Source organism: Pungitius pungitius, chromosome 12 (assembly GCF_949316345.1).
Source record: "Pungitius pungitius chromosome 12, fPunPun2.1, whole genome shotgun sequence".
Taxonomy (NCBI): domain Eukaryota; kingdom Metazoa; phylum Chordata; class Actinopteri; order Perciformes; family Gasterosteidae; genus Pungitius; species Pungitius pungitius.
In genome coordinates, this window is record NC_084911.1 from 16613031 (window position 1) to 16637012 (window position 23982).

The 23982-nt window shown below is 44.9% G+C and overlaps 3 protein-coding genes across 5 annotated transcripts in view; 1 reads left to right on the forward strand and 2 right to left on the reverse strand.

The window, feature by feature from the left end:
• Positions 1–1500, reverse strand: part of slc16a3a (solute carrier family 16 member 3a) — a 242377-nt gene extending 240877 nt beyond the window's left edge. The window contains exon 1 of the mRNA XM_037476146.2: positions 1365–1500. The gene's annotated coding sequence lies outside the window, so the exon portion shown is untranslated. The remainder of the gene's footprint in view (positions 1–1364) is intronic.
• A 2267-nt stretch (positions 1501–3767) lies between these two features.
• On the reverse strand, positions 3768–16911 carry csnk1da (casein kinase 1, delta a). The gene is made up of 9 exons (XM_037476179.2): positions 16391–16911; positions 10682–10792; positions 9867–10015; positions 9532–9760; positions 8020–8190; positions 7775–7923; positions 7037–7205; positions 6783–6892; positions 3768–5655 (listed from the first exon to the last, which is right to left on the reverse strand). Exons 1-9 carry the CDS (start codon positions 16464–16466, stop codon positions 5605–5607), a joined length of 1215 nt encoding a protein of 404 aa, XP_037332076.1. The 5' UTR covers positions 16467–16911; the 3' UTR covers positions 3768–5604.
• A 1157-nt stretch (positions 16912–18068) lies between these two features.
• engase (endo-beta-N-acetylglucosaminidase) lies at positions 18069–23837 on the forward strand. 3 transcript variants are annotated; one of them, XM_037476112.2, is made up of 14 exons: positions 18069–18247; positions 19676–19755; positions 19859–20060; positions 20237–20385; positions 20539–20693; positions 20860–21008; positions 21101–21272; positions 21360–21466; positions 21539–21650; positions 22177–22364; positions 22453–22595; positions 22708–22801; positions 22880–22988; positions 23124–23837. In XM_037476112.2, exons 1-14 carry the CDS (start codon positions 18159–18161, stop codon positions 23517–23519), a joined length of 2145 nt encoding a protein of 714 aa, XP_037332009.2. In that variant the 5' UTR covers positions 18069–18158; the 3' UTR covers positions 23520–23837. The 3 variants fall into 3 exon arrangements, with proteins under 3 accessions (XP_037332009.2, XP_037332011.2, XP_037332010.2); XM_037476114.2 differs by having other exon boundaries at positions 18074–18155; XM_037476113.2 differs by having other exon boundaries at positions 18094–18247; positions 19650–19755.
• The last annotated feature ends 145 nt before the right edge of the window (positions 23838–23982 follow it).

A 23982-nucleotide genomic window follows, 5' to 3' on the forward strand; every position in this document is an offset into this window, starting at 1 on the left:
TTCGGATTGTATGGATGCTGCATTTTTGTTTAGTAAACAACTCAGGTACTCAGTTTGATTTTGTAAAAGCTGGAAATATGGGCACAGTGTTCAATGCACCTATTGACGATGTGGGCGGTGTGGCCCAATGATATGTATAGGATTTCATATCTGTGGGTCACAAAGCATTATTTGTATAATATATATATATATATATATACAAATAAATATTTAAAAAACTGTTAAATTCTTTTTATCTCTGTGGCCAATATCTCGTTAATAATAACTGGCTATGCCAATTAGTTACCATATTTGGAATTTGACTCCAAATGGACCATGATTTACTATACGAACATTATGCTGAAGACTTAAAGGTAGCGGTTCAGACCATAAACTTATGTTTACAATGTTTACTCGGGGAATAAATCGAGAGCAAAGTAGTCATTTTTTTCATAGACTTCTATACAATCAGACTTCTTTCTGCAACCAGTCGCCCCCAAAGAGTCAGTAGAGAGAATGCATGTTTGCAGACACTTTCAAATCGCCTTAACTCGGCAGAACCGCCCCATAGCCAACGGGTTAAATTAGATGTCATTTTTTTCAAATCGACATATTTTTAAAGTTTTAAAACTAACACACACGCAATACATTAACATAACCTAACATCCCTTCACACATTGTCCCTGCACAGCAAAATCCTTAAGAGTTAATTTTCCTGTGCTCGGAAAAAGTGTTGAGTTGAAATCACACTGCAAAAAGATTCAGTGTTGGAGTCATTATCCAGTGTCAAGATCAGATTAATTTGCAAGACTTAGAAGAGTTAAGTGAACTCTTTGAATTGTACAGTGTCACACTTGGTATCAGGCTTAACTCCATGTAATGTGGGCGGCACATGGATTGGTGACGGTGGTCCTGGAACCACAGGGTTGTTGGTTTGAACCCTGGTTTACCCATGTTCCAGGTCATAGTGTCCCTGAGCAATACTCCTAACCCTGAATTGCTCCCTGGCCTAAAATGTAAACTCCATGTGTTAAAAATAAGTTGCTTTTGATAAAAGCATCAGCTAAATGACGTTGAGACATTCAGCACTGAGCAGATTTATTTTGACACTTATTCCGAGTTAAATTGTTAACACTTCGTTGAGTGTTGATTTAACACTGACAAGATTGGGACAGTATAAACACCGGCTTAGAGTTCAAATTAAATTTCACAGTCAATTTAACTCTCTGAAATTTGCCGTGTGCACAGCGCAGAGCGCTCTGGCAATCTTTGTATCTACTAATGAAATGTGAATAAAAACTAATCATGTTATGCAACGGACCTAACCGAACGTACGAATGCATCATGCGGCTGTGATGTTACAATACACGCAATGGTGTGCTTACCTCCTCCGGCTTGCAGCCCCTCGGTCTCTTACCGGGTGATGTTGATGCGCTCCTCTACCCGCACGTGCCTCCAGTCGGTCAGCAGGCAGCGAGGAGCAGTGGTCAGCTCCGCGTAGCTGGGTCCTAACGCCTCCCCTTTCCGCGTCCTGATGAAGCAGCGACCAATGAGCCACGAGTGATGCTTAGCTGCTATTTCTGGTCTTTTATTTGGAGTGCAGGGGAGACTGGATCTGGTCGGCCCCCTCCTGTCATGTCTTTAGGAGAGAACAAGATCAAAAGATAGGTTTGTTTGAATGGTGGGCCTTAGTGTCTTTCACAGAGGTGTGTGGGGAGTGAAAAGGAGTGAAAATCAAACAAAACTCAAATGAAAGTAAAAACCAGAAGAAATAATTGTGTAACTATCCATGATCAGGTGATTCAAGAACTGAAATATTATAATATAACAAATTTCCTTTAAAAAATAATCTATGTTATTCCAGCAATTGAATTGTGTCCTTTCATAAACTTGAAGAATCCTGCTAGGCATTTTTGTACAGTTCATATTTTTCAGATGCTTTATTCATTAGCTTACCATTATTGTTGCCTAATCTTCTATACATCCTTGCTTTAATGACAAAAAACTGTTCTGTAATGACCGGCCACAATCTCTCTTCAAGTTCTACGCCTATTCAACAATTATTTTTGTCGTAAACTGTTGGATTTGTCAGATGCCTTCTTTGGTAATGACATTTGTATCTACGGTGCCACCGGATGATCAAACATCTGGAGAATGCAAAGAAATGCAGGAAATCTCAATTGTTTTCAAGGTGTGTAATTACGGGATCAGAGTTTTGGAATAAGTGCTCCTTCAGTGCTCTTACAGATGATACGTGGTGGTTCTATCTCAAACCAGCCGGTTCTGTATGCATGGGCTATGAGAGATGTGAGAGTCAACCAGCACCGTGAAACCAGAACAAGCTACAAGATGCTAAAACATACAGACGAGGGAGTAAGTTTAACACTGATGTCACATTATACTGTCATTTGATCCATGGCTTGTATGCAAAAATATGAATTATTGCAGCTTTAAGAGGACACTCATACTTATTTCATAACAGAAATTAGCATCTCAAAATAATGCCTTTGTATTTCCGAAATCTGACTTATGCTTTAATTGGCTTATCCAAAGCAAGGATTTACTTTCCACTAATAAGTCTAAATATTGAAAAAGTTACTCATCTTCTGATACGCATTTCTTATTTTAAAATATGTCATTACTTTGAAAAGCTCAGTCATTATTTTAAAATGTATTATTTTGAAATTCTTAGTCATTCAGTTGAGGTATTGTTTTAAAAAAAATATTACGTCATTATTATCAATGATTATCAATGAAAATTATTTTGAGATGCTAAGTAGTTATTTTAGATACTTTGAGATACTGATTCATTATTTCGTGTCGGGTCCGTTTTGTTTAATCACTGCCCTTGTTACATAACGTGCATCTGTGGCGTAGTTGCGCTGATCACGTGCATCACGCTCCGGCTGACTGAGTGTTAGTAACCTGGGAGCAAATACAACTACTCTGCTGGATGAGACTGCGGTTTGCTGACGTCCCCCACCCGCCCTACTTTACCCCTGGACAGTGTGCATCCGTGTTTATTCCCTCATGCACACTCGGACACGGACCCCATGTTTGCGGGTTATTATGTAAAATACATATTAAATATAGTAAAAGAAAACACATCCATGAATGATCTACATGTAAAGCACTATAATCTCGCTCCCTTGGGCTAGTGTGTTTTCGCTTTGGACGTTCTCGTCTGTTGTGTAACTGTCCTCTCTGCGCCCCACCCAGCGGTCGCACCGTGTCACTGCAGCCAGGAGCCATTTGGACAGCATGGTCTTTGATATTTAAGAGACTCCTCAATGTGAAGGAAAAATCTCAAAAATGTTTCGTGTTTATAGTAGTCTTTCCACAGTTTATGCCAATTCTTTACAAAAGGCCAATTGTAGCCATTTCCGAATAAGATTCACGTTAAGGGCTAGGGTGCAATGTTGGCTCTTGAAGCAATTTACACTTAAAATACTGGACTATTGAGGTATACTGTATAGAAAATAATGTATGAAGTGCTGTATCACACATTATCATGAGCATTACTAATTTTTATATTTAATATGGTCAATACTGGTGCATTACAACACATTGGGATGCATGGATGTTCATATTCATGGTCCCCTGAGGAGGCTTAGTTCAAATCTTCAAGCAAATCTTTCGCTAGGTCGGCGGGTAGAATACGTGTCTATGCTAATATTTGAATAAAGCATTGTGGAAAAACAGATCTGCAAACCCTAACCTAAGAAAAAATAGAAATCTACTTTGCCCCACTTTTAAGATCAACCAAACTGAACAATAAGAAGAAAACATACAAGTACTTATTTATTTACACTTTTAAAATACACAAATACAGTGGCATTACAAATGAAGAGCGAAAGTCTAAGTTGTCGAGTGGAAAGAAAAGATTTCCCATGAGTCCGCGGTAAGCGATGCACTGTTGGACATGCGCATCCACTTCCCCCTCGCACAGTAAAAAGCAAATATTGGACAGGAAGTGAGAAGTAGAAAGAACAGAGAAGTAGACATGACAGACTAAAAAAAAAAAAACGCTTCTATTATCCCTTGTTAAGTGTACTTGCATCTATCATAGCCATCATCAGTGAGACAAACAAGTTAAACCCTCGCTTTTTTTGTTGATTTTTCAAGCCCACAGGTGAGGTATATTTTTATTTTTTTTTAAAGGAAAAAAAATGAAGACCTTCCCCTCCACATATTTGCCATTCAGAGTATAAGCACATCCTATACACAAAAACAGAACCAACATGTACAGACCACCACTACAACCCCCCCTCCCCCATCCCAAACTACAGAAAGAATGACAATACTCTGCAAGCAGTTACCACATCAAGGACTTTCTACTCCAAAAGCTGCAGGATTCATCGGCAAAAGGGATGCAAAAAAGTGCCCCCCTTCCCCCTCCTTAAGACACTCAGCACCGTAGCTCTCCAGAAGCGCCCTCACGTCCACCTCGCCTGGCGCTGAAGGCACGATTCACCTCTCAAATGACACTAAAGGTTTTCCCTCCGTGCCGTTTGTCTGGATCGGTGTGGTGTGAGCCCCCCCGGCCGCAGAGACGTCCGTCTTCTCGCCGATTCAAATGAGACTCGTGAAAAGATCGATTCAGGGAGGTGAACCGGTCCTTTAAAAGCTATTTTAAATAGGGAGGGGGGGGGGGGGGGGGGGGGTCTAAAGTGAGCTTAAGAGGAGCAAAGGAGTGAAAACCCTAAAAAGAAAATAACCCTGAACATGTTCAAACCCCCACCAACCATTTCAGCTTGTTTAACCCACCCCCCGCCCGAGACAGACAGACGAACACACACACACACACACACGTCACAATGCACCGAGTTAAAAACAACGTGTCGTCTGCGCGTTGCTGACGGAGCGTTTTGCATTCACAGCTTTCTGAAAGAAGCGTAACCGCAGTCAGGACCTGAAGTCGGAGGGAAAGATGCGCCGCGTGTTTGATTTACTACAACGTCCTGAGGAGGAGGACAACAAACAAACAGTGTGGGACCACCATTGGAAACAAGCAGATTAAAAGACTTTGTCCCCTTTTAAAAACAAGGAGGTTAGCCTACTTTACAGTTAAACATCACACACCAAAAGAAAAGGGTAAAAGAAAAAAAAATGCCTTCAGGTCTCAAAACAGAGCCTGAGATCCATCTTTTTAACGCTGCCGGATCAAATGTCTTTTAGATGCAAAATTTCCCCCACACCACATTTCAAACAGCTAAAGCACTCGTCCTTTCCAAACCTCGTGGAGTTGGATCGTGTGTAAAAGACGCTTTAAATGCGATAGAAGAAAAAGAGGTAAAACCAAAGTGTTAAAAAGACGCCAGAGGAAAGTGGGTCCATGGCTTCATCAACAGTAAGGAGGAGGGAGGCCGCGGCTGCTACCAAACTGTACTCCACCCATCCTTGTCACACACACAGACACACCCATACATACACAACCCTGGTTGTGTGCCTCGTTCTCCGTCAGGTGTTCAGGAGGGCAGCCAGACTGGGGTGCATTGGTTGGTAGTCCTCTGCGTCATTGAAGAGTTCTGTGTGTGTGTGTGTGTGTGTGTGTGTGTGTGTGTGTGTGTGTTGCAGGCGGTGCATGTTGAGGCCTCCGTGGTGCACAAGTGGATAGGGAGGGTTTCACCGTGGCGCTGCAGACTGGAGGCCGCTGGGCGTGACCCGGGACAAGGCCTGCAGAGGTGAAAAAGGAAACTTTTTTGTGAAACAGTACACACACACACCTTTAAAAAAATTAAAACACAACATTTGTAGTATGACAAATATAACAAAATACTAGCAGCACTGCATATTTTTGAAGCTCCTTAAAAAAAGCATTATCTATGAAAGGTTAATCCTGTGAATATATATGTTATTTTTGGGATAACAATGCACTGGTTATGGTATCATAAAACAAAGCAGCCCTGGGACAATCTTTATTTCCCCCTGTTGGCGGAGCTCGAGGCCTACAAAGAACAGCTGTTCAGATTCACACCAGCAGCTGGGTGGTTGGAGATCTTTTTTAAAAAGTATGACAAAACAAAAAAGGAAAATATTTCGCTCTTCTGAGTTGTTCTTAAAACGGTCTCCCTACATTCTGCTGTTAAACATCTGCAGCCTTCGGTTTGTTGCCACCAGTGAATGTAAAATGCAAAAAGAAATGGGAACAAATGACTAATTGGTTTCATTCAAAAGGGGAAGTCTGAGACACAGTTGTCTGGTAACGTATACTTCCCTTTTTTTTCTTTAGGTAATAGAGCACAGATTATAGATTTCACAATATGTACCTTGTGGTACGCCAGGTCTCCCCTTTGTTCTTTTTAAGTCTCATTGGCCTGCTAGACTGTGAAATACAACGCTTGGTCTGTCAGACCTCTCACAGCTAGAGTGGGAATGGGGATTTTGAAATGTAACTTGTGGAAAAAAGATCCTGACAGACAAAATTGAAATAAAAATAGGAGGATGGACCCTAAACACTGACAACCTGTTGTGAACCTTATCAACAGAATTTTACCCAAACAATTATATACTGTGATGTAACTGTTTTGATTACGGCGTAAAATGGAGTTAGCCACCCCCCAAACGAGCTTTGAATCACTGGAGTGGCCCACAACCATTGGGCATAGTCAGCAGCCTCCACATGAAGGCCATTTAAGGCAGACGTGCATGTGAATGAGGAGCGTTTCAGTTGGCAGAGTGAGTAGTCATGGGAGGGAATACCAAGGAAAACAAAGCTGCTGGACCGGTTCGCTCATTATGCGTAAGCGATTGAGGCCACAAGTTTGGTTTTCCCGAATCCAAGCAGTGCGTCTTTGTGTTACCTGTGAGGACATGCGTGATGCGTCCTGGCGTCCCGTGAGATCCGAAGAGGAGATGTTGACGGGCGCCCCGCGATGAAGACGCATGCTCACCTTCCGCTCCTTATCCAAACCTGGAAAAGAGGAGGGGTCCAATGATGGAAGAGGCCCCACATTTGATTAGAACAGATGAGCTTGATGCACCCTAGATTATGCCAGTTAGCCGATATCCTCGTCACCTCCTGGCGTTCCAAGCATACGTGCGTTTGTGCGCTGACCTGTGTGTGAGGCCGGGTTGAGTGGGGAGGGGGCCGCCACTTCCTGAGTGGCCCTGGCCCTTCCCGAGGCCGAGGGCAGGCCCCTGGCCGCAGGGGTCCTGCTGTGCCTCAGCCTATCCTCACGCTCTCGACGCTCCCTCTCTGCGTCCTCCACGGCCCGGTTTGCCCCCTGCAAAGTTTGAAAACATTTAAAAAGTGAACTAACTCTGAAATAATAACTACGGTCACTGTACTCTGTTCTAAAATGAAGGGAGGGTTGCCAATAAAACATCGACGGTCCGTTTAACTTTTATAATTAGGTAGTTTTCAAAGGTGAAAGCACTCCGCCCCCAGAAGTAGAGGCTGTAACAGGGTTTCTGTTAGTTTGAATTCAGCAAGTTGAAACAAAACCCGAAAGCGAACTGTTAAATACGAACACGTCCACTGCATCTGGGGAGTGGTCGCTGAGCTTCCACTTTTCCACTTTGTTTTCTTACATACTTATTCCAAAATGGATTTAATTCTTTGCTCTAAATTACACACAATAACCCATAATGACAAAGTGATGAAGGTTTGAGAAATTGTTGCAAATCTATTAAATACAGAACGAAAATATACCGTGTACATAAGTATTCTCAGCATTTGCCATGACACTCAAAATTAAGCTGAGCTGCCCGTTTCCACTGAACATCCTTAAGATGTTTCTACAACCCGATTGCTGCTATTTTCACTTGATTGAATGATTTTTATAGCACTTACAAACTTGAGCATGTTCCAGTCAAAGACGTAGTCGTAGGAGAAGCCCTGTCGGTGGAAGAGGTTCCTGAAGAGCTGGCGGAGGTACGAGTAGTCAGGCTTGTCGTCAAAGCGCAGGGAGCGGCAAAAGTTGAGGTAGGTGGCAAACTCGGCTGTAGGGGGAATGGGGGGGGGGGGACACGAGATCGGTGAGTTTTGCTTTGGTTCGATGTTGACGCCCGGCCCTAACGAACAGCGGATGGACGTACATGGGTAGCCTTTGCAGAGGATCTCGATGGGCGTGGACATCTTCTTCTCGCTGATGCGCTCGTACTTCTGCCTCTTGGTGGCGGCCTTCAGGCCCTGCCAGGGCAGGGAGCCCAGGTTGAAGTACATGAGGACGTAGCCCAGTGACTCCAGGTCGTCCCGTCTGGACTGCTCTGTGTACACGAGAGGACAAAGTCAGATTGCACGATGTACTGGTACTAGAAAGGGATCCGCAGTACCCTTACGTTGAAAACGGTTCTGAATATTTTTAGTAAGGGTACTTCATTAAAAAAGCAGCAACCAGAGCACACTTTAACTCCTCCTCCTCCTGTCACTAACGAGACGTGTTGCTAGCGGTTAAACTTAGTGAAACCTGTTGAAATCTGCTTACTTTGTTTATGACAAACTAGCACATCAACGTGATGTGAATAGCGTCACAGATGCATTACATTGGCGAGGTTGGAGATGAGCCAGATTGTTTTTTTAGCTTGAGACATTGGATGTGTGGCGTGAGTGTGTGTGAAAACATGGAAAAGTGTGTGCGTTACTCTGGGGAAACCGTGAGAGATGGCAGCCTGTAGCTGTGTTGGCTTGACAGCAACTTTCCTAACAGTCATTACATGTCATTTAGATTTTATCCAAAGCAACTTACAATTAGTGCATTTCAACCGTAGAGATACAAACTCAGAAGAACAAGTAACAAGAAAGTACAATTTATCAAATAAGCAGTGTCAAAACATGTTACTATAAGTGCCATTATAAGTACAATTTCAGTGCTACAATTTCTTAATGCTGTTTGTTAGTGTTTTAGTCAATGTAGAGTCTAAAGAGGTGTGTCTTGAGTTTTTGACGGAAGATGTAGAGGCTCTCTGCAGTCCTGATGTCATCAGAGAGCTCATTCCAGTCAAACATCAGCAAGTGCAACTCAAGACAAAGCAAGACAGCAAATAAGTTACTGAATAGTCCAGAAGAAATATAAACATCTGTAGGCTTATTTGATCATGAGGGCAGAATGCACACAGAAATGTACCAAATAATACACACTTGATGTAATTTTTAAAGGGGAGAAATTGGCCTTTAATTAGGTGTCCATCTTTAATGTACCCAACCCACATAGCTTTAGGTTTTTTCCACCTCAAACACATCTGTAAAATGATGTTATTCATACTTGTGGAAATAACCATGTAGTCACATAGTCAGATACGGACAATAGGCCCACATATAGCCGTATATAATCAATGCTATGATTTTACCATGTCGTTTTCATGAATATCGTGCTGTGGGTTATACTAATATGAATGCCATTTGTTAAGTGTCCAAAAAGCTGGGCAGGAACAAGCTGATAAAAAGGGAACCTTACAGAAGTGTAATTTATTACTATCATAGATAAATGTTCCAGTATCTTATTTGTGGTATCGTATTTAAAGTATCTGGTATGGTAATATTTTGGCACGTATAGTATCGAAGTCCGTCCATTCATTCATTCATGGCGCTTCAAAGGCCGGTATTCTTACCGATGCCCAAGTGCGTGTTGATGGAGGCGTAGCGCGCCGTGCCCGTCAGGTTCTTGTTCTCGCGGTAGGGGATGTGCTGGTGTGTGCGCGCGTCGCGGTACTTCTTGGCCAGGCCGAAGTCGATGATGTAGACCAGGTTGCCCTTCTTTCCAAGCCCCATCAGGAAGTTGTCCGGCTTCACGTCCCGGTGGATGAAGTTCTTTGAGTGGATGTACTCGATGCGGCTGATCTATGGGAGAGAAGCGGGAGAGGGGGGGGGGGGGGGCGAGATGTCAGCCGATGGCGTTAAAAGAAAAGACTGGATTGGACGCACTCGAAGGACGTGGTGAACTCACCATCTGGTCGGCCAGCAGCAGGACCGTCTTGAGGCTGAACTTGCGAGAGCAGAAGTTGAAAAGATCCTCCAGGCTGGGCCCCAGCAGCTCCATCACCATCACGTTGTAGTCGCCCTCGGCGCCGCACCACTTTATTGTCGGGATGCCCACTAGAAATGACAAGGGAAGATGTCTATGGATTATTGACCCACTACTGGAGATAACCAAAACATTTGTAGTCCCACAGGTACCTAGAATATCTGCACAATTCAGAGTGGATATACTTGATCTCATATTGTCCTTCAAAATTGTGTTTAAGGATAAATGGTAAAGTAGTCTGTTGCAGGCTAACGTTACGTTTATAAACTAAATAAATGAAACGTTGAAGACACGCTGTCCCTCCCCCCCCCCGACTCCACACAGGCAGGAGAGCAGCTGGTTTGGTAGAAGCTGGTAATTGACTGACGTTGCCAAGGCAAAGAGGCCACCTGGCATTGCCTGAGGCAGACGGCAACAGAGATTCTGTTGCTCAATGTGCGCGCGCACGCACACAGCTACTTATGTATGTGCAGCACAAATACAGCGCATTGTCTGGGTCAGCCGGCCTTGACACATCACGTCACGAGTAACAACCCGCTGAGGGTCCCCAGCGGGAAAGCCACGGGTTAGGGCTGGAGGTGCCATGATCGGTACCATCCTCTTCACTGAAGTTGCTTTAACAAAACAACATTCCCCAACGGTGGCAGCAACACAATGCCTGGAACTGATCAGGGAGGAAAATGGGCCCAGGTCCTGGCTATGATATACGTCACAGGTGTGTTTAGGAGGTACCGTACCTCCACCCTGCATCATCTTGTAGATCTTGCTCTCTATGTGGAGCTGTGGGTGCTTGGTCTTCACGCATTCCAGCTTGATGGCCACCTCCTCTCCAACAGAGATGTCGGTACCTAGACGGGGACAGAAGGAAGGCACGGTGTTAACAGGACCACAGACATTTCCCAAAGCTGTGCAGTATGTCGAACGGAAAGGGAGGTCATCTGCAGCGGAGTCCAGGCTGGGCCATCAATCAGTGCAATACAGAGGGCAGTGGACAATTGTAAATGCAACCATGTAGAGACAGAAAACAGGCCGTTGTGTAAATACAAGACTTTTGGTTTGTTTAAAAAAAGATATGAACATGTTCTGAAAGAAAACATGAATAGATTACTTCTGCTGCGATCTGGCACTAAATGAATTAAATAATTAACCGGACCGTCATGGCATTTGGCAGGGCGCCCCTCTAATATAACGCTAGGGTAAACACAGTACATCACTGGAGTGGTTGGTGATTGACGTGAAAATAGAATATCGAGTTACTACGAGGGACACTTTGTGTGTTAAAGTTTGAATGCAGCACATCGTCCTGGTTCTCCCTGTGCCTCCAGCGCACCCGCAATGGCCCCCACTAGTGTGTAGCTAATCTGAGCAAGTTTCTTCTTAACACGCGTCTGATTTGTAACCTGAACAGTGACTTTGACCTGCATTCGGCGATAAGAATTAGAAATAACTTTAGAAAAATGACTACAGTCAATTAGAGTCACTGTTTGATGACCAGTTCAATGTTCATAATGGCTGATAAAAACTTGAAGCCAGCAGAGCCAGTAAACATGGATACGCATATAATTACGTTTCATCAGACATGCGTTCCCTCCCACTGAGAACACGGTAACCAAACACCCGGAAACATAATTCAATTTCCACACGCAGCCTCGCACAGGCAGGAGCGCACGACGGCAGCAACGGAGCGTCATTGATTTGTCCGTATGAGGTCATCTGGGCGGGGCTGAGCCCCGGGGGAGCACAGTCAAAGGGGCCCATGACTCACTCTAAAGCCGATATGTTGCATCCACCAATACAGATGACGATCAAATAGATGACGGATCATTTGGATGAACCAAATTGGATGACCTTGACGTGCTTCTGGCAAGCTAACAAAATCCATACGGGTATAGCAGCTTTAAAAACGGGTCAGACCACCACAAATTCCATTTCCCTCGTGTCTGGTTTTCCCCACAGAAGTGATGGAAAAACATAAATGAGCCTCACATAGGGGCCTATGAAACTGTTCTTTTAAGTCATCCCAGTCAACGTTTTTTTTTTAATTTTCAAACATGTTTTTGCTTTCGTAAAGCTTTGTTCATAATATGGATCATAATAACTTTCTGGCAACTGTAACAAGTATGTTGAATAGATGTTTTGTGAGAGACCATGTTACAGTGACTTGTTGTTATTGACCAAGAGGTAAAATATGTCCACAAAGATCCTTTGGTCTGAGCAACACATCTCAGTTTGTTTTCTCCTGTTTTTGCATCACAAGAATGGGATTTGTCTGGACAGATTTCCCTGGAATGCCCCCCAACCCACCACTGACCTTTTGAAGTTGTGCATTATTGCTACTAAAGTGTGTACACGTGTTTTGTTTTTTTATCTACAGCAAAGCTGCTGATGATGATGATGATGATGATGATGATGATACATGCCCAGACACATTCCCACGACATTTTTTATCCCGTTAAGGATATAATGCATCACCTGAGGAGTCTTTGGTTCAAGACAGCGTCAAACCCTGAGTAAGAGATGTGAAACTCTTGGAATGGGGGAGGGGGAGATTGATCAACTGCGGCCGATGCTCCGCAACAACAAAAGAGATTTCGCAACTCGTAGCATTTTTTGAGACTGAGATGACGTCAAACGCAGTCACTTTGCGCACCATCAGACCACAGCGCTTCAAAGCGGCAGCAGCGCCCGGCCCCCAGCATGTCTCGACTGCTCTGCGATTTATTGTTAACTTGGCTTATGCAAGAGGACCCCTCCCTTTTAGGGTACACCGAGTGCTCTCAGTTTACAGCACAAGAGCTGCACGGCTTGTCGCTCACGTTTTACTTTAAGAGAAGAGTTTTAAAACTTCATTGCCTCTAAACGCTTTTCTAACCAATTAAACATGCAATTTAATAGGGGATGAAAGGAACACACACACACACGATGCAACAGAAAAGAGGCTTTCTATAACAAGGCAAACAGGCCCAATGCAACTAATGAAATGAATGCCCCACTATGGATAGCGTGTTTAGTAGTGAATCAAATAGATGAACCAACAACATGGTTTTATATCCTCTTATATCTTATGATATTTAGATATGAGGGGCAACATTTAAGATGGAAGCCTTTCCTTGTTGTCAATTTGAACAGCCTGACTGTGTATTGTGATGCACCATTATATATATTGAAGCATGGTCCAGTTGTAAATGTGAAATATAATCACAACTTCAAGGTTCTTTGGATAATATTTAGTTAGTAGATGCATTAATAGAGCAGAAAACTACCACCATCTATAGAGATACAGATCAGTAATGTCAAACGGACCGGAGGATGATGTCACTCCCACAATGCAAAGCAGTGAGCAACAACAGGGCTGCTGTTAACGTGATAAATGTTCACCTCATGCAGAAGTTTGCATTTATTTAGAAACGGCACATTTAGTACCACCATCGCTCTCTGGCACAATGCGGCCGTGTCAAACCCATCAGAGGGGCAGTGGGTTACAAAAAGAACCACAAGAGTATCTACGTGGATGCTACAAGCTGCACTAATCCACTACGCTAAACCACCAACGAAGCGAAGGAGCTACTTTTTATTTTATAGGTTCAAATTCAAGAGGAATGAGGTAAAAGGGCCCGTAGTTGGTTGGTTTGTGTAATATTGCAAAGAAAGTAACGTGTGAAACTAACAAGTTGAGTTTCACTACATTTGGATTGGATCTTTCGTTGAGCGCTTCCACCAAGTCGATTTCCAAAGTCCGGTTGCACTGACGGGCCTCATGAGACAGCAAGACCACACAGTGAGCAGAACAATGATGCCGCAATACCATGAGCTAAACCCTGAGCTAGGTTCAACTTTGTGCCGATGGACCCAGTGCAGAGGGTCCAGGAAGTGGCCGCATCCTGCCAGTGGATAGCACAGAAGTCAAGACACAAGAAGAAGTGCACGTAGTCTTTGCGACATCACTAGTGGTTTGTGGACTGATGTTATGAAGCCTTGAGTATTGAATTATGGCCGTTGCTTTATGCAACCAGTGAAGAGAAGGGGCATGAAGGAGACATGTAGAGATGCAGTATACAGATTAATTTAGTAAATGAGCATCATATTCTATTGGAGCAGACTTAAAACTAGAGTGGAGACCATACAGGAGGAAAATAAATCAAGAAGTAGTCATTTTCTCATAGACTTCTATACAACAGCCTTCTTTACACAACCAGAGGAGTTGCTCCCTGCTGGTCAGTAGAGAGAATGCAGGTTTAAGACCCATCCGCTTCACACTTCAGAACCAAAAGGTTGGGTTGCGATGAAAACACTTTTCCACAATGATGCAACAGATGAAACTAGACCCAATGAGGTAGTAAGCTTTCGGTGGATTTTGTTAACATAATCTAGATTTGTCATGACAAACATTAGTCACAAACGAGCAGAATCCACCACGCAGTCATCCAGCTGCTCACACTCCATCAAAGCTCTGTATGGAGCATTACAGTTAGCGTACATGTATAAAATATTAACCACTAGCGCTAAATATTTCCATAGTACTTCTAACACAGAGTCAGGCGCTTTGATGCTGTGAAGCCACACACTGTTCTTGCCCGTTACCAACGTTACGCCACCTTAAATCAGCAGTCAATCAGCGTGAATAACACAGAATTAGCCGCTGGGCCTCGCCGTCATTCATCAAATCCAATCAATTTACAAGTGGAAAACCGACTGGATCCAACGATTGCTTTCGTTACACTATCAGCAAACAGACTAGACTGCCGCAATAAAAAAAGGCAAAGGGCAGATATTTATTTAATCAACATACCGCTTGTCAATGCTACATAATGATTTGTGTATAGAATTTATAGTAAAACCCAAATGAACAGTTAACTCCTTTATCAAATAGCAAAAGGGAAAAATAACTAACAAGAATCAACCAGCCCTCTGAACAAACCCCTCGCTAAGGGTTCATTTTAAAATACAGAAGATACAGGCATCTTTTGGCTTTGCGTCATTGTGAACAGAATACATTATATATAATAACAACTAGTATTTTTTTTTCCTACTATGGAAGTCAATGGGGTCCATCAACTGTCTGATTACCGTCCATGGCACTTACAGTAGTTCTCAGCTTTGTATGGGTTTTTGGGAACGGAACAGTAGATATGCAGATCTACAGGGACCGCAAGGATAGTGTACTGGTTGGTGGTTGTGTCCAACCGATTGTGGTGGGCCGGTCAGAGCAAAAAGTGCCAGGGCCCTTTTTTTGTCCCAGTCCAGCCCTGCATCCAGGTTGATGAGATAACAGGGATGAAGTCTTCAGATGATAGCCGGTAAAAAGAAAGAAAAAAAGCCCTCTTCATGAATTAACAATGTTTCCCATTGTTGTCCAGGTGACCAAGTTTAAAACACAGAAATGTGATCAGCTGTTGTCAAACACTGTTGCCAGGAGATGTTGACCCCGATGTGTCCACCAGAGGTTGCATTCATGGTGGCGGCGCACAATGACAAGCTGTCCCTTTTGTTCACCAATCGTTCACATTTATTCCAAATGTGTCCACTGTTTAGGGCTTCCCGATCGTTCGTGTCTCTCGCGCACGGGTGAATAGATGTGCGCCCTACAGCGTCACTGCACACCGTCCGAGGCTCCTGTGCTTATGCAGAGAGACGAGTTCAGCCAGCACCGCGAATGGTTTCCTCTTACGTTCACCTTCAGCGAGAGGCAACACGCCCAGGCCGATGTGTTGCTCACAAACAAACAGAATCGATAGGGCCCGCAGCACCCTACCACTATGTAACGTACAGACACGTCCCCTCGGGCACGGAACCGGGGAGCAGGATCCGGTTAACAAGTTTTATGCAGAGATAAAGCACAGCTGATCAGAAGGAGCAGAGTTAAACGCTGGCTGCTGGAGAGAAACAGAGAGGTAAAGAACCTTATAAGCAGCAGTGAAGCTGACGTTAGCATTCTGGTGGATTTTATCTTCCACGGGTCAAAGGAAGAAAGTGAAGCGTCGTGTGTTGTGTCACGTGATTCACCGCTTCGGGGACTTGACAGTAAAGCCTGTACATCCCGGTCCCCTGAATTGAACTCAATTATGAGATAACGTTAGCCAATAAAAGGTTTAACGTTAGCTCATGTTGCTCAGCGGGTAGACGTCAGTTTCCCTTTCTGTCATTAACACGGTTCACTTGGGCATTTGTCTCACGGAAGACAGACAACGTGTCCCCCGAAGTCCAACTGATATACAATGTACACTATCTGCCGTGAAATATTACGGTAACGTTTTGTTACTGCTAGCCAACTTACTATAGTGCTAGCTCCGAAGCTAACTTAGCGTTAGCCAACACTACACAGCGAACAGCTGATGGAGCTCGATTAGGAAACCAGCTGACAAAGTGTCAAAGCGTTGTGTTCGCGATTGAGGCGACATTAGCCGCAGACAAAGACAGAGCAGCGGGGCTTTATGACTTGAACTCACCCAGGTAGATGTCCCCAAATGATCCACTTCCAATTTTTCTGCCCAGTCTATATCGGTTCCCCACTCTTAACTCCATGATTGGCAATCTGTGTTCGGCTAGCAAGCGCCCTCGCTAGCTCCAAAATATCCACCGAAAATGTTCAGGTTAAAGCTCGAGCCTGTTCAACCGTAGAACAGACGAAAACACCACATTAAAACCTCTTGGTATCGATGGTGTCGTCTTCTTGTAGGTTGTCTCCCGGATGAAGGCTCTCACAATCTTTCCCCGTTTGTTTTAAAAATACGCTAACCTCACATTGGGTCAATATGGGGCTCGTTCGAAAGGTCTGAATCTATACGTTATGCTCCCGCTGATTTTAACACGGATACGCGTTAATTGTCCAAGGATGAAGACGGATTTTTGCCGAGGTTATATCGCCTAGTTATCCGTCTTTGCAGTTTCTGTCAGTAGACTTGCGGGAGGAGACTGACGTCACTTCCCTTCTGCGAGGCCAGAGAGGACCCGAGCAGAGAGCGTCTAAAGGAGAGAGCTGCCAATAGCTGCTTCACTGACAACTACTGTCCTTTGGATTCATCGTTGTTTTAAGGAAGTGACTCAACCCGGAAATGGCTTGTGATCAAAATAACAATACGGTTTTCATCTGAAGCCTTATTTTGATTGATTTGTATAATAAAAAAATATGTCTACGGTTTAAGACACGGCAACAATTTAGTAAACATGAACAACTCGCTCCCAAATCTCCAAAATTTGAATATTAAATATTAAAACTGGACTGCATTTGACGCTAATTAAGTTTTCAGTTTGTGACCCAATAGCCTCCATATGGTTCTATTGTAGATCCTTATTGATTTCATTGTGCAGATAGAAAATTAAAGTGAGGTGGGGGGTATAAGTCACTCTGGTGCTCTCTGCTATCTGCTGCGAGTGACGGCACACGGACATTTTAGCAAAATATTCACGTCAGTGTGAAACAGCCGTGCATGGAACAAAAAAAGAAATTATAAAAACTTTTTTTATTGCGCATTTTTTCAGGTGGGGAGCAATTTCAGGAGGGGGCGCCCTGTTGTGGGGAAACACTATGAATATTCGGGCGCGAGACATGGGGGGTGAAGAGGAAAGTAAAGCGGGTGAAGACGAGGGGGATGGAAATGTATTGACACAGGGAGAATGTTTAAAAACATATTTTATAGAAAGCATCCTCGCTGAACATATTACGCATTCAGCACTACTAGGACCGCCATCTTTGCCTTCCTCGCTCATTCGCCGGTGTTGTTTGTGTTTGGTTTCGTGGTAGGGGCTCATCTTCTCCAGGCTAAGGAGTCTGGTCCTGAACAACAACTGAATAGTTGTTCCTTTGTCCAACTGGCCTGAGTCCAAGGCCTCTATTGGACAACAAACTACACAGAGTCGTCTAAACAAAACTCTGTGCACCTCTATGTTATTTCTCTTCTACAGTATAGAATGGCCTAACAACTCAACTTGCTCTAGAAGCATATGTATAGGGGAACACAACACATACTGTTTTTGTTAGTTATATATGAAGTTTACCAAAGCACAACAAGTCAAGTAAAAATGTATCCCCCGTGCCGCTTTATTTGCTTTTCTTTTTCTGGTCATTTTAATTTATTGAAATTACGCTTTTATTCTGAAGGACTAGGGGGCGGAAATCTTTCGCCGTTGTTGCTCGCAGGAAAGCCTCTCCCTATTTCCTCCTCCATCGTACAGCTCGTGCTCTCTGGGCTCGGGGAACTGATCTAAAGAAAGGTAATGGCTTTGACCGGGGGTGGAAAAGAGCTTCCGCTGCAGGGAGCGGAGGCAGAGGACCGTAAAGACGGCGGGACGACAGACACGAGCCGGTAACTTCGTGCCCTCAGAAACAGATGACGTTGGCATGTTCACCTTTTAAAGCAGCAAGTTGCCAACATTTTTTTGCCATGACATTTCTCACTCGAAATTCCTGTTTATTTTGAATAACTCATTTAAGTTAGCCAAGTTCCCTCAGTGAAAATTCTCATTTCAAAAACCTAAATCGACCTATACTGACGCATTTCCGGTCATTTTAAATTAAAATTGTTTAAGCCCTGAACTTTTAACTAAAAGGAATATTGCATGCAGAGTATTAATCAAGTCAATAAAAACACACATTTATCAACACGTATGCACAGACCTTTTTGTTTGTTATGGCTAATTTAACTGTAAACTTGCTACAGTAGTTGAATGTTAGATTCATAACTTGTACACTAGTCTACTACTATTTGAGCCCACTTTGATCCATTTCTGTTCGTAATGATGACAACGGTATCTATAAACTGTAAAAGCCTCATGTAAGATGCAAAGTGCCGTATGACGGTGTTCTAACTAAGAGCTGTTAGTTCTCACGTCTTATGTGTATTTAAAACACGACACCGGTTACCAAGGTCAAGTAACTGATTTTCAAGGGTGTTGTTGGTAAACCCTTGAACTGTAAGTACCGCCTTGAGTACCTTATTGCTTTTATAATTAGTGACCAGCGACATCATAGATAGTAAATAAATAGCTGCCTTTCAGCACAAAATAGTTGTAGCCACCAAACGTGGTGTAACGCCTTTCAGTGGGCTGGAGAAAATAGTCCCCGTACGTGTGGCTGTTGCTATGCAACAGACAAACAGCAACACCCTGTTTGTTACACTAGCACCAAAAGTTTGTTTGCGATTAGCTCGGAGATCGACATTAATTTGTGTTTCACCTGAAAACTTCCCAGGTCTTCTGGCTACATCTCGCACCATCTCATTCATTCATTCATTCATTCATTCACATTGGTCACGTCCACTTGATTTGTCCTCTTTGGTAAAGGTGTCCTGAATCAGTTGCGAAAGCTCGCGTTGACCGAAAAGGGTTATTTGTGGCGTTTCCTGTGTTTTTTCGGCGATCGGCATCAAGCTAAAAACAGAGATGACATCTATGGGTGGCGCAAAATCTGATTGTTATTTTGAGTGCATACTGAAATGGAGCTCAGGTCAAAGTAGGTACAATACATTATGGCTCAAAAAAGCTCTCTCAACCAATCCGAATGCTGGATTTTATCAACCTGTATTATAAACTGTAATAACATTTCTATCGGTAAATATTCAAGCAAATACCAATGGGTGATGTCGTCTTCTTATACATTATGGTCAATACAAGTGATTGAAATTAAAGTATAGTGTCTATGTAAATGGTACATTTGTCAAAGCAAACTAGTGTTAAAGGTAAATGTTACTTGGTGTTTCTTCGTCATAGAACATCTCATCTTGCACTTTCACCAGTTTGGAGTCTTGTTTGGATCAACCAATGGATTCAAGCGGTGTCCATGAAGTCATCAGGTTTTTGCCCTCCCCCCTACCAAGTGAGGCCTTTTTGTAACCATCAGCAGAAATATAATCTTGGCTGCAGTCAATGACTTGAGAAACACACTTTATGAGCAGAATTGAATGTCCTCTCCCTCTCAGCCAAACATTATGACACCGACACCACCGAACCAATCAGCTGTGGCCTTCAATCTTTGGAGGAGCTGTTGTCGTGGAAACGAAGCGAGGCGAACCCCTTCAACGTGGCGGCTGTCCCCCTGGCACCTCGGGAGCCTCCTCTTGCTAGATGTCTCCGTCGCACCTTGGTGTCTCACGACATGATGGGAGGCTACCTGGATGACCGGTAAAAAGGACTTAAAACAGTAGCACAACATTAGTAGTTCTACAATAGATCACCTTCAGCCTGAAGCGACACCTTTTGGGTGGCATCCCCCAGGTCTGAAAAGTGAAGCGGATGAAACGCTTCATTAGCTCATTCTGCAATACAATCTCTTTGTCATGCTGTCTTCTGTTATCAAGGTTTACCCAGGGGACCAATGCGGAGGCCCCCTACGCCTTCTACCACTGGCAGTACATTGATGTTTTCAACTACTTCACACACAACATGGTGACCGTCCCTCCTGCTGTGTGGACCAATGCAGCTCATAAACATGGAGTCGTGGTTCTCGGTGAGTGGACAGGTCAATTAAATACCAAACCATGTTTTTATGTCTTTAATTTTGGATATTATATTTTGAAATGAGAATCCAATGGCACAATAATGTCAGTTTAGGTCTTCCCCATCTGTACAATCCCCTGTTGTAAGTGGCATGCTTTTCCAGGGACTTTCATCACCGAGTGGACCGACGGTGCCAAAGTGTGCGAGGCCTTCCTGAAGGACGAGGAGTCGTACCGGGCGGTGGCTGATAAACTAGTCCAGATCAGCCACTGTTACGGCTTCGAGGGCTGGCTGATCAACATAGAGAACGTTCTCAGTGTGAGTAAGACATTTATCCGGCCCATAACCACGATACCTGAAACGATTGAAGTTGCAGTGTGGCCATAAGGTGAGTCAGACAATGAGATACTCAGCCCTGATTCGGATGCCTACTCAAAATATGAGAATATGAGAGCGTGTAACGTCCCAATGTGTGCGCCTGCAGAAGGTCGCGGTAAAGCACACCCCGTTGTTCCTGCGCTACCTGACGGAGCAGATGCACGAGCGGGTGCCTGGCAGCCTGGTGCTGTGGTACGACAGCGTGATCGAGGACGGACAGCTGCTGTGGCAAAATGAGCTCAACCAGTCCAACGGGTAGAGCGACTGGAAACCAGAGAGATGATGACAACAACTCAGTGACGGTTCAGTGATAGCGGGACCAACTCCTGCTTACCTCTTCGCGACAGGGTGTTTTTCGACGCCTGCGATGGCCTGTTCACCAACTACAACTGGACAGAGGAGATCCTGGCGCGGATGGGGGACTACGGCGGGGTCCATGGCCGCAGCGCCAACGTCTACGTCGGGGTGGACGTGTTCGCCCGCGGCAATGTGGTGGGCGGGAAGCTGGAAACGAACAAGGTACGCAGCGCGGGAACAGGTGGGCTGGTGAAGAAATGGCTCCCACTAATGGCGATAGGGGCTCCCTCTTGTTGCGGTCGTCCACAGGCGCTGGAACTCATTCGGAAGCACGACTTCTCCACGGCCATCTTTGCCCCAGGCTGGGTGTACGAGAGCCACGAAGACAAGACCGACTTCCGCAAGAATCAGGACGAGTGAGATCGACACAATGTTCACATTGACGCAAACGCATGCATTGGTTTTAGCTAACCGTGGTCCGCTTGCAGGTTCTGGGCCCTTCTGTCAGACTTCCTGTACATCCATCAGACGGCCTTGCCGCTTCCCTTTTTCTCCTCCTTCTGCCAGGGCTTTGGGAAGGCTGTCTACTGGAGGGGACAGGTACTGGAGCAGGCGCATCTGCAACCAAAGGCAGATGTTTAGCCTTGAAACTGATTTTATGCAAGATATAAATCCTATTTTTTTTAAAGAGGATTTGAAGCCAGTGGGTGATGCATTGAGACGTGTGGACACAGAAAAACCACTTCATTCATAATTGTGATCAGGTCCTTTTCATATATATCGTATATATAACTGGATAACGTAAATGATTGAGGTCATGTGTATATATAATGTGTTACTTCTAGCTTCATTCAGACCCTAGGGTAAACTTTATTTTAACCAACACTTGACAAAAAGAATGCCGTCTTTACGGAGAGCACTTCTCTTCATCTTCAACCTGACTGAGGAAGATCCTGTGATACTGCTCATCTGTGCCCAGGCTAAAATGCATTTAGTCTCGACTCCAGGAAGGAAGAGCAGCGTTGATCCCGTCCCAACAGTCCTCACATCGTGTCTAAAAGCAAGTTGCTGGATATTTAGTTATTTGCTCCACTCGAATGTGTTTGGTTTGTCTTGTGTTTTGAAGCGCGAGGCTGATGGGAGCTGGTTCAACCTGAGTGCCCAGGAGAGCCAGCCCTTGTACTACCGCACGCAGCTGGGGGGCCAGGGCTGGCTGAGCAGCCGGGGGTGTCCAGAGGACGCCTGGAATGGGGGCTGCTCGCTGCTGCTGGAAGGACTCATCCCCGCCGCGCACACGTCTCCAGTCTGTGCCAAGTGCGGTTTTATCCCGTCCACCCTTGCTTCTTTTTTTCCAGATGAGGAAAAGAGAAGTCTCTCAGTGCATCCGCTGTATCTGTTTCAGGATCCTGTCTCTCCACGTGCCCCTGGCATCCAAGATTCTGGTGTCCCTCATCTACAAGCCTTCCCCCGGGATCATAGTGTCCCTGGAGCTGAAGACCAGCAACGCCAGTCTTTGCACCCATGTGGACGTCCAGGATGTCAAACGTTAGTCCAGACCATGAGGCCCAAGAGTGGTTTTGGAATGTCAAACCCCCGCCCCCATGCTTAGCATCTCAAAGGTTCCACGTTGCCAACCGCTGGTTGTGTGTTTCTGCAGCTGGCGGCGTGTCCCCTGGGTTGGAGGACGAGGGGCTGGTGAGCCAGTTCACTCAGCTGTGCCTCAACGTGAGTCCGGCTGGCTGGACTGTCGGGTAAGGTGCTCTCTGCATTTAGCAAAGCTAACAGGGTTTCCGCTCTAATGTCCATCTCTGGCGTGTCACTGCGGGCAGGTGTTCACAGTTGGAGGTTCAGCGCTGCACCCTCAGAGAGGTTTGTCTCAGCATCCGGCGGGACAGGGCGGAGGACACGCCCTTCACCTGCAGGGTGGGAGAAATCCGGGTGAGCAGCTGGTATTGAGTCCAATGCAGGACTTCCACTTGGACCGCCCCTCTCGGCCCCCAAATCACAGCCCTAAGTACATGAGATTTCGTCCCGTTTTATATGGTTCTTGTGGCCACCTCCTCCCTCTTTAAGGTGTTGGATGGCTCCAGTCCACAGGCTCCCCTTGAGGGGGTTCAGGGCCTGTGCCTGTACGACGTGGTGTGGCTGCGTGGTACCTTTCCCGGGTCCAGCGCTCCCTGCCTGCACTTCAACGCCACCCTGCGCTGGATGTACCCGGCCGAGCTCGCACGCCACTTCCGGGTGTACTGGCGTCGGCTGAGAGGACCCGATCCCAGGATCCCCCCAGGCCAACTGGTTCTGGTGGGCCGGGCGCATTCTAATCTTTACAGAGTGACGGAGCTGGCTGTGCCGGAAGCGCCGTGCCTGCTGGAGCTGGTGGTGGAGCCGGTGAGCAGGGAGGGCATCCTGGTCCCAGAGGACCACTGGGGAAGAAGAAGCCTCAGCTACGCAGAGGAATCAGCACAATGACTTAGCGAAAGCGCTGAACCGGACGCTTCTAGTCGACACGTCGCGGTGCAAATGTCACGACATCTTTAGATGGAGGAGAAAAAGAAGAGCTGCAGACCTTGAATTATTGTGGCTCCATGCTTGCTTCATATATTTGAACCAATCCCAAACAATGGCTGGGTTCTTGTTTTTCCAACAATACCATGTGGTTTTCATTTGGGCTCCTTTTAAGAGGATGAGAAATAAATAAGACAAAACAGCTAGGTTTTCCCAACACACTTATTGCACAATAATGCCAGAATAAAAATGCTCTGCCCCAAATATACTTTTCTTCTTGTATATATGTGGATTTAGTTTGTTTCCTCATGAACCGAATGTTATCAATATGCAAGCAGATTATACATCTTGTAATGTGATATTCTTCAGTTTGTCAGAGTTTTTGAGATGGGATGACTTTGACCCGGTCACATTGTAGTACAATCAT

Coding starts and splice junctions, on each gene's coding strand:
- engase (XM_037476112.2), top strand. CDS start 18,159: ATGGCTTTGACCGGGGGTGGAAAAGAGCTTCCGCTGCAGGGAGCGGAG. Junction 21,009..21,100: donor GAGCTCAACCAGTCCAACGG/GTAGAGCGACTG, acceptor TCTTCGCGACAG/GGTGTTTTTCGACGCCTGCG. Junction 22,989..23,123: donor GCAGGGTGGGAGAAATCCGG/GTGAGCAGCTGG, acceptor TCCCTCTTTAAG/GTGTTGGATGGCTCCAGTCC.
- csnk1da (XM_037476179.2), bottom strand. CDS start 16,466: ATGGAGTTAAGAGTGGGGAACCGATATAGACTGGGCAGAAAAATTGGA. Junction 10,016..10,681: donor CAAGATGATGCAGGGTGGAG/GTACGGTACCTC, acceptor TGTCATTTCTAG/TGGGCATCCCGACAATAAAG. Junction 7,924..8,019: donor CCTCTGCAAAGGCTACCCAT/GTACGTCCATCC, acceptor TTCCCCCTACAG/CCGAGTTTGCCACCTACCTC.